At 43.3% G+C, this 9925-nt stretch overlaps 1 protein-coding gene across 1 annotated transcript; it reads left to right on the top strand.

Moving 5' to 3' along the window:
- The first annotated feature begins 322 nt into the window (after positions 1-322).
- On the top strand, positions 323-5794 carry LOC111954650 (photoreceptor outer segment membrane glycoprotein 2-like). The gene is made up of 3 exons (XM_023974528.2): positions 323-1146; positions 2338-2584; positions 3913-5794. The coding sequence occupies exons 1-3, from the start codon at positions 569-571 to the stop codon at positions 4156-4158; spliced, it is 1071 nt and encodes a 356-aa protein (XP_023830296.1). The 5' UTR covers positions 323-568; the 3' UTR covers positions 4159-5794.
- Positions 5795-9925: the final 4131 nt, after the last annotated feature.

Genomic DNA, 9925 nt, shown 5'->3' with positions numbered 1-9925 from the left:
GTTACTACAACAGCACACATTTCAGCCTCTACAAGCCTACAGTGATTATAATGCATAACCATCACGTCACAATCCCTTTGTTTAGTTCTACTACATTTCCATAGTATTCAAATATAGTTTATTGCTTCTCCAATAACAATGGGGTCAAAGTAGCATGGGGTCAAAAGGTGAAATGCTATTGGCAAACTTGACCAGAAATGTTTTTCAAGCATATTTAGTATTTGATTCCATATTAATGTTATTACGTCTGTTAGTGATACGATGGTGATGTGAAACATAATTGKTGTTGTTTTTTTCCTTTTTGTTGCTCTCAGGACGTGCTGTCTTTCGTGGCTAAGGCCACCGGCCAAAAGTACAGAAATACCTCAGCTAAGCTGCTTATGAGGTCCTCCAGAAAATAGCTTGGCACCTTTCTACATCCCCCATCCATCCCTCTTCCCCATTGGTCCACAGCCATTACCCTTTCCAGAATTCACCTCTCCCTTCTGCCCTCCAAACCACTGTACCACTGGACCTACTTGTATCTTCTGGATGAGAAGGGCAGACTTTGACAGGATACGTAGACAAAATGGCGGTCTTAAAGGTGACGTTCACCAAGACCACTCGGGGCAAGCTAGCCCTGGTGTTGTGGGTCCTCAACTGGATCTCTGTGTTAACGGGCATCATCCTCTTCAGCCTGGGCCTCTTCCTGAAGGTGGAGATCCAGAAACGGAAGGAGCTGATGTCCGCTGATGTCCACTCAGTGCCCGACATGCTCATCGCCACGGGCCTGGTGGCCTGCGTCATCAACTTCCTGGGCGGCAAGATCTGCTACGATTGCGTTGATACCACCAAGTTCCTGCGATGGAAGCTGCTGATGCTACCGTACATCGTGTGCACCTTCCTCTTTACCTTCTGCATCCTGGTGGGTGCGCTCATGTGCTACAGCATGAGGAACGAACTGGAGGAGTCACTATTTCTGGGATTGCGTAACGCCATGCTCTACTACAAGGACACAGGCACGCCGGGACGATGTTATCTCAAACGCACAGTGGATTTGCTGCAAATCCAATTCCAGTGTTGCGGAAATGCTGGCTTCCGCGATTGGTTCCATGTTCAGTGGATCAACAACCGCTGGTTGGACATGACCCACAGTGAAGTAACAGAGTAAGTATAAAGGAGTACAGTACCCACCCTCACCACCCTCTACCCAGCTCTGGTCCTGTCTGGCCCCTCTACCCAGCTCTGGTCCTGTCTGGCCCCTCTACCCAGCTCTGGTCCTGTCTGGCCCCTCTACCCAGCTCTGGTCCTCTCTGGCCCCTCTACTCAGCTCTGGTCCTCTCTGGCCCCTCTACCCAGCTCTGGTCCTCTCTGGCCCCTCTACCCAGCCATCAGTGCTAGAGTCTACCCAGCCATTAGGGCCACAGTCTAGCCATCTGAGAGGGCCAGAGTTGAAGGTACTTGATTAATCCAATTGAACCTGTGAATAACTAAAACAAAAGGTGCCGTGCAAGACTGTGACAAAATACATACATACTAAATACAAAATACATACTAAATACAACATACATACTAAATACAACATACATACTAACACATAACAATACTGGAAGCAGATGCTACCAGCTGCCAACACCAGTCCTCCTCATTAAGCCGCCCAGTCAAACCGTTAAGCAGCAACACTGTATCGACTGAAAAAGGTGAGGTCAAAGGTTACGAGAGAGGCTTATCCAGTAGGAGTCAGGAGGTCACTGTGACAGGAAATTACCATACCCGGCAGGTTGAATAATGTATCTTTCAATATTTGGTCTTGTTTTTTTTTTTGTTTTTTTTTACTGTATCAAAGTGACTTATACAAACAGATTCAAAGCCCAGGTAAAAAATGTAAATAGTGATGGAAGTCCAGTATTAAATTGATCTACCTTTTCAATATGGCCAATCTATGTAATGTTTTCCTCCCGAGTAAATGCTTAAGTTAACCTAACCTTAAAGGGATAATTGTCATTTTGGCAATGAAGCCCTTTTTCTACTTACCCAGAGTCAGATGAACTCATGGATACCATTTGTATGTCTCTGTGTGCAGTTTTAAATGAGCTGAAGGGAGTTTCAGGAGCCATTGCTAACAGCTAGCATGCATTACCTGTCTGGTTTGGGAAGGGGCACTGTAAGATGGACAGTTTCCCTCATCAATTCCTTCATGATGCAGAAGTTGGGGTTAAATGGTTGACAAAAAGTCAAACATTTGTCATCAGTAAAGTCATAGGTCTATGTTTGTGCTTAGATTCTGTAGCAAGACAGATTTATGCCAAAATACGACTAAGCACAATGGCTTAAAAGATCTCACTCTCTCTCCTGCAGCCGRCTGAGGAGTAACGTGGAGGGAAAGTACCTGATGGACGGAGTGCCTTTTAGCTGCTGTAACACATTCTCTCCACGACCCTGCATCCAGACCCAGGTCACCAACAACTCCGCCCACTACAACTATGACTGGAAGACGGAGGAGCGCAACCTGTGGACGAGGGGCTGCCGTCAGGTCCTGCTGGACCATTACACCAACATCATGCAGTCCATCGGCTTTATCGTGCTCATCATCTGGTTGTTTGAGGTTGGCTTTACATTAACAAAACTCCATTCTTATCCTGTACTTTGAATAAGTCACTATTGTCACTACAGTCACTATTAACTTGGACATGACATGGTACGTGATGGTGATACTATTAATAATTATGGGGTAGTGTTGAATAGAACCCAGAGTAGGGAAGTAATAGGTAGGGATGAGGAGGACCCATGGTTGTAGGAAAATAGTACTTGATTTATCGCAAATGAAGGATTTTCGGGAAACATGGCTTGCGTTGAAAACAGTCCGTTTCATCGCAGTAACATTCAGGATACAAAAAACTCTGAAAAAATGACGAAGAAGGCGAGTCTTAAGCTTAGCCCCTCAATAGGGTTCCTACTGCAGCTAGGACTAGGGCCTAAATGGTAAACAGTATAATTAGGGATTACCCCTTTTCCAACTCTAAACAGAGTTTAACTCTCCCCCTTACTGGGACTAAAGGGAGTCTACCAGTACAGCTAAAATCAACTGTCTGTACATACAGGTTAAAACAAACAAACTGATATGGAGCACATTGTAAAATGGTATTCAACCTCGATTTGAGAGAAAATGACACCATTTATAACTTAGGCCTAAACCACAGCCATAACAATTAACCAATGAGAATGTACATTTAATTAGCTGAACTTTACTTTGTTAATAAAAAACATGATTTATGTTAACTGCATTCATTAGTTTAAATTATCATATTTAGTTAAGTACACTTTAGTTTAAAAGACAGAGCTAAATCAAATAAAATATGATTAGAACTACTACTCAGGGAGACTGGACGCATGGGTGAACTATGGGCTAATTATCTAACTCCCCACACATGGCTTAAACCTGAGCAATCAACTCGATAGCAAAAAATGAAGGTCAGGCACACCTAAACTGGTGGATAGCTATGCAAGGGAATGGACTAGTGCACTTCACCTAGTTCCTGCATATAATCATTACAGGCCAGACAAAGCTTCAGGATGACAGACAGATATTCCAGTCCAGTGACTAAACTATGGAAGAGGAGGTTGCCCCGAGGGCAAGACAATTGGTGTACCCAGTCTCCAGGGAGGTGCAACTCTCCCAYGACCAATTTGTCCAGGGGCTGATCACCTTAGAAGGGGACAGCCACGAAAGACAGTACTGCCTCCGAGAAGCACAGGAACATTACCCTCACTGGGGCCATGGGAGAAGTCTGTGGTCGAAGAGATATCTACGGTGTAATTCAACTTCCATTTTCCTCCAAGTGGCTGATCGTTTCTTTCTGTCTCTCTGGTAGTGTAGCGCTACAAGGTAGTAACGAGATAGAGTGACATCTTATCCCTTCTCTCTCCCAACAGCTATGGGTGCTGACGGGCGTCCGGTATCTCCAGACAGCTATGGAGAACCTTCTACGGCAGGGTGACCCCGACCTGGAGTCTGACGGCTGGCTCCTGGAGAACAGCATTGCCCAGACGGCSCGCTCTAACTTCAAAATCATCAAGAACCTTGGCAAGTGCTACCAGGTGGACGATGATCCTAACATCGATGTGCCCAGCACCGCTCAGCAAGAGGTGTCCACTTGCCAGATCCCTGTGGCTAGATAGCATAGCGCAGCAGCCCTGGGCCAGGGCTGAGGCACGCAAATGGGCATCAAGTCCCATTGTCATTAGGTGTAAGCCTTTTGGATGGCAGATCTGTCTCCAGATTAAACGTGCGACAGCTGTGAACTGAGGGATCAAAAGGTGAAAGTGGCGAGTGCAGCAGGGCACCGCAAAGACACACAAACAGGATCAAGGACAGCCTATGCAGAGCGTGCTCTGAAAAATGACCTGCTTTGTCACATGATACTGTAACACCTGCATCATCTTAACAGTTTAAGAATATGAACTGGCTGCAACTTTGCCATTGTGCCATACTTAAGTCATTAAACTGAAGGGGAGCAGGGCAACGGGGTCGACGGGGTCGAACTAGTGTACAACCCAGTACTACAACCCCATAGACATAATGGACATGGAACAGTCTGAGTGAAAGATGATGTCATAATGAGCCATATGTCATGGGCAACAATTATGCCAAGAAAGCAGTGGAGGCTGCTGACGGGAGGACAGCTCATAATAATGGCTGGAAAGGAGCTAATGGAATGGCATCAAACATGTATTTGATACCATTCCACCTATTCCGCGAGCCCGTCCACGCCCAATTAAGGTGCCACCAACCTCCTGTGCAAGAAAGTGATGGACATAAACTGTTTAACAAATTGTATAAAGGGAAATGGAAACAGCAAACTTGAATTGCCTTCTACAGTTTCTTCAACTCAATCTCCTGTGTGTAACTTTTTTTGTATTATGGGTTACTTAAGCAATAAGGCCCGAGGAGGTGTGGTATATAGCCAATATATCACGGCTAAGGGCTGTTCTTGGGCACGACGCAACGTGGAGTGCTAGGAAACAGTACATAGCCATGGGAATATTGGACATATATCACAAACCCCCACGGTGCCTTATTGCTATTATAAACTGGTTACCAGCGTAATTAGAGCAGTAAAAATAAAAGTTATGTCATACCCATGGTATACAGTCTGATATACCATGGCTGTCAGCCAATCAGCATTCAGGGCTCGACCCACCCAGTTTATAATGTAGAATAGACGTACGGGATATAGAACTGTAAGACAGATGGTTCAAATAGAGCTGGAATAGAGGAGGGCCAGTCTCTTGCATATATTTCTGATGAAAAGGCTACATGAACAAACTGGACTCTTTCAGGAAAATTATATTCCACAGATTATTTCATTTAACGTGTTTTATTGAGCCACACTCCCTCAACCATTTTACATGATTTGGTCGGACATTGCCTGAACGGTTTCTGCTGTCTTTTTGACTGARTGTGACCATAGGCAACGTATTTATCTTTCTCTTGTGCCTCTGCCCACACAAGATATTAAGGGCAGCCTTAATAAAACACAAGAGTTTTAACACAACTTGAGAATATTTGGTCCCATGTTTTCTTTTGCGGGACCTTTCATAACTGAGAAATAACCAAGTAAGCACAACTCACAACTATTGTCAGGTTATCAGGCTCACACCATAAATGTGATTTGTACAGGTTCATTGTCTAGAAATGTGAAAATTCAGTAATTATAATGTCATGGTAGTGGACAGTTAACTTGAATAAAAAACATGAGCTGGCACACACCCYTTGAAAATGATTTTATGTAGAGGTGTTGACTAACGGTGAATAAACTAGAAGCTATAAAAAAATTAAGAGAGTCTTCTTCAGGATGAAGGCACAGAGATACCGAAACGTRGGTGATTTACTCAATAAATTACTGTGAGTTTATATATAGACTGTGCAACTCTCTTTATTTTTATAGCTTATAGTGGATGGTTAAGTGACAACTACTCTGTAAACACTAGCTTTCATTTTCATGTTTTGGCAAAGCCTTCAAGGAACCTATGTTTTTCAGGAGCCGAAATCAAGAGAATTAAATGGGAGAAAGCTGCTTTTCAATAGTACTACCAATCAGAAAAACAGCACTGCGTTCAAACAACATTGTACCCGGGACTAATGAACGTATAAAGAATACAACATGTTTAGCTGTGCAGGAATAATGTGGTGTTTCCACAGTGCAGGTTTGATGGAATCTGGTCCTCAGGGGGAYAATCTCCCTGAGTACTCCTCTAGAGCAGCGTTTRACAAACTCGGTCCTGGGGCCCCTCTGGGTGCACGTTTTAGTTTCTGCCCTAGCACTACACAGCTGGTTCAAAATAGCCAACTCTTCATCAAGCTTTGATTATTTGAATCCACTGTGTAGTGCTAGGGCAAAAACCAAASAAGTTTTGGGAAACGTTGCRCTTGGAGGTGAATCACTGATCAAAAGTCCTAAAACAAGATAAACGTTTTAAACAGTTTTAAAACTGTTCAGATCTCGCTTAAATTATTTGTATCCATTGGTATACCTTTATTGATACCAGCGAAAACAAAACTATTTTATATTTACACCRGGAAATAATAAAGCCTATTGTTATAATTTTTTTTTTTTACAATGTCTATTTAAATATACTGACATTTCTTAAGAGGTTGGGTGCAACACTGAAAAATTGCAYTAAAGACATTGGTTACTTTGTGTTAATTTATTGATCTGGAAATGACCAAAATATAATTTWAATTAAAATAAGCTCTTAAAAGTTTCATGCTGCACATTTGATTATATAAATTGTAAAAAATAAAAAATAAATAAAAAATGTACTGAAGATTTCCCGATATCATACTTCTGGACAAATTCTTTGAAGTTCAGGAGAGTGTTTTCAAAATCACCTGGCCTGACCACTTCAATAGAAACCATGTTCTCCACTCTCACAGTTTTGCTAGAAACGGGAGTCTCTGGTTGTTTAGGAACTGCTGTACAGATCATGTCTGACTCCTGTTTAGTAACAACAGGCCATAATCCCTCCATTAATGAGATTACACCACACTTCACCTACAATCCATCACAGGACTTCACATCCAATTAAGAACCTGACAAATGGCACTGAGTAATGGCACACAGTAGGCAAAACCGAAGCAGAAATCCAGACATACCATCAGAGGCAGACTTTTAGTTCAGTTCAGACATCCAATTTTGATGCAGCCATCAGACCTACTAAAATATAGTGCAGTTTTAAGGCTYCAGTTACAGTGRAGTAARTGTTATTTTGGATGCAGTTTTTGCAGTATAASTGCTATATAAKCACAGTTGAACTGCAGTTAAACTGSAAAATTACTGCACAGTAGACAAGATACTGCAGTTACAAAAGTGACATGTTTTTTTGGACGCTATTTTGCAAAGGAGATCATATGCATAGTATTGTAAAGGATGGTTGTTCACACAAAGTGGACAGAAGGCTGAGGTACTGGCTTTGTATTCACCCACACAGCACATATACTGTACACTAACGGTACACCAATGACTCAAATCTGGCCTTTGTCGAAACTTACTAAGTATTTGTCATTCTTTGARTATTCACACAATAGACCAGGGATAGGGCAACATCTTCATGCTCGAGGGCCATATCGGGACTTTGAGATTTAACAGGTCGCAAAATTTCCCCCCGATTTTTTCGTTAATGGATGAAAAATGTTTTGGATCGATTGTTTCTTCATTGATTTACGGGAAAAGTAGTGGTTATTTTAAAATASATAGGTCCATTSTACTTTCTACATCATTTTGATTARGTTTTTTTCAAGCTTCAAATGACACCAATTCCTGCTTTTCTAACATCTACAGGCTGAAAGTTATAGTGCCGTACAGGAAGCCTGGCTAAGGCCAAAATGTCAGCAAGTTCGCCACTTTCATTCATGTTTTAACGTTAAAAAGTCCAATATATACCAAACATCCTTCCTCCAAAGGACATTTTAATGTATTACATTTCAGAACAATACAGAATTCCATGATCATTTTTTTATAGTCATTGCTACCTGACTATCGCTACAGGCATGTGTGAATGGTCTCTAATGAGTAGCCTATATCTGCCTAGGCAAGGCAAAGGTAGATTTTTTATTTGTTTATTKAATTTTATCCCATTTTATCCCCAATTTTGTGGTATCTAATTGGTAGTTACGACCTTGTCTCATTGAGGCAACTCCCCAGCGGGCTCGGATGGGTGAAGATCYGGARATCCATGAGTTCATCTGACTCTGGCTCAGTAGATAAAGMGTTTCATCAAATCAAATGTTATTTGTCACATACACATGGTTAGCAGATGTTAATGCGAGCGTAGCGAAATGCTTGTGCTTCTAGTTCCGACCATGCAGTAATAACCAACAAGTAATCTAACCATTTCACAACAACTACCTTATACACACAAGTGTAAAGGAATGAGTAAGAATATGTACATTAAAATATATGGATGAGCGATAGCCGAACGGCATAGGCAAGATGCAGTAGATGGTATAGAGTACAGTATATACATATGAGATGAGTAATGTAGGGTATGTAAACATTATATAAAGTGGCATTGTTTAAAGTGGCTAGTGATACACTTATTACATCCAATTTCTAATTATTAAAGTGGCTAGAGATGAGTCACTATGTTGGCCGCAGCCACTCAATGTTAGTGATGGCTGTTTAACAGTCTGATGGCCTTGAGATAGAAGCTGTTTTTCAGTCTCTCGGTCCCTGCTTTGATGCACCTTTACTGACCTCGCCTTCTGGATGATAGCGGGGTGAACAGGCAGTGGCTCGGGTGGTTGTTGTCCTTGATGATCTTTTTGGCCTTCCTTTGACATCAGGTGGTGTAGATGTCCTGGAGGGCAGGTAGTTTGCCCCCGGTGGTGAGTTGTGCAGACCTCACTACTCTCTGGAGAGCCTTATGGTTGTGGGTGGAGCAGTTGCCGTACCAGGCGGTGATACAGCCCGACAGGATGCTCTCGATTGTGCATCTGTAAAAGTTTGTGAGTGGTTTTGGTGACGAGCCGAATTTCTTCACCCTTCTGAGGTTGAAGAGGCGCTGCTGCGCCTTCTTCACCACGCTGTCTGTGTGGGTGGACCATTTCAGCTTGTCCGTGATGTGTACGCCGAGGAACTTAAAACTTTCCACCTTCTCCACTACTGTCCTGTCTATGTGGATAGGGGGCTGCTCCCTCTGCTGTTTCCTGAAGTCCACAGTCATCTCCTTTGTTTTGTTGACTTTGAGTGTGAGGTTATTTTCCTGACACCACACTCCGAGGGCCCTCACCTCCTCCCTGTAGGCCGTCTCGTTGTTGTTGGTAATCAAGCCTACCACTGTAGTCTCGTCTGCAAACTTGATGATTGAGTTGGAGGCGTGCATGGTCACGCAGTCATGGGTGAACAGGGAGTACAGGAGAGGGCTGAGAACGCACCCTTGTGGGGCCCCAGTGTTGAGGATCAGCGGGGTGGAGATGTTGTTTCCTACCCTCACCGTTTCGGGGACTGTCTCTTATACACATCTAGATGTGTATAAGAGACAGGGTATGGTAGCATATGCTAGCTAGAAAAACAGCTTGACTGCCAGAATCTCAAAGTATCCCTTTAACACATCGCTCTCTTAACCCGGAAGTTAACCAAACCAATGTGTCGGAGGAAACACTGTTTGACTGTCTACCWCAGGCAGCTTGTMGGCGCCCGGCCCGCCACAATGAGTCGCTAGAGCGCGAGGAGCCAAGAAATGCCCTGCCAGCCTTACCCTCCCCTAAAAGTGCTGGGCCAATTGTGTACCACCCTTTGGAGCTCCTGGTCACGGCCGGCTGTGACACAGCCTGGGATCGAACCAGAACACACACACTACACATTGTATATAGGCCACATACATCCCTTACTGTGCCAACTAATTCCCAGGTTGCAATGGAGCGGAAGAGAAGTTGAACAAAAGG

Source organism: Salvelinus sp. IW2-2015, linkage group LG28 (assembly GCF_002910315.2).
Source record: "Salvelinus sp. IW2-2015 linkage group LG28, ASM291031v2, whole genome shotgun sequence".
NCBI classification, from domain to species: Eukaryota; Metazoa; Chordata; class Actinopteri; order Salmoniformes; family Salmonidae; genus Salvelinus; species Salvelinus sp. IW2-2015.
The sequence above is the reverse complement of the archived record's forward strand: the minus strand, read 5'-3'. Positions and strand labels throughout refer to the sequence as shown.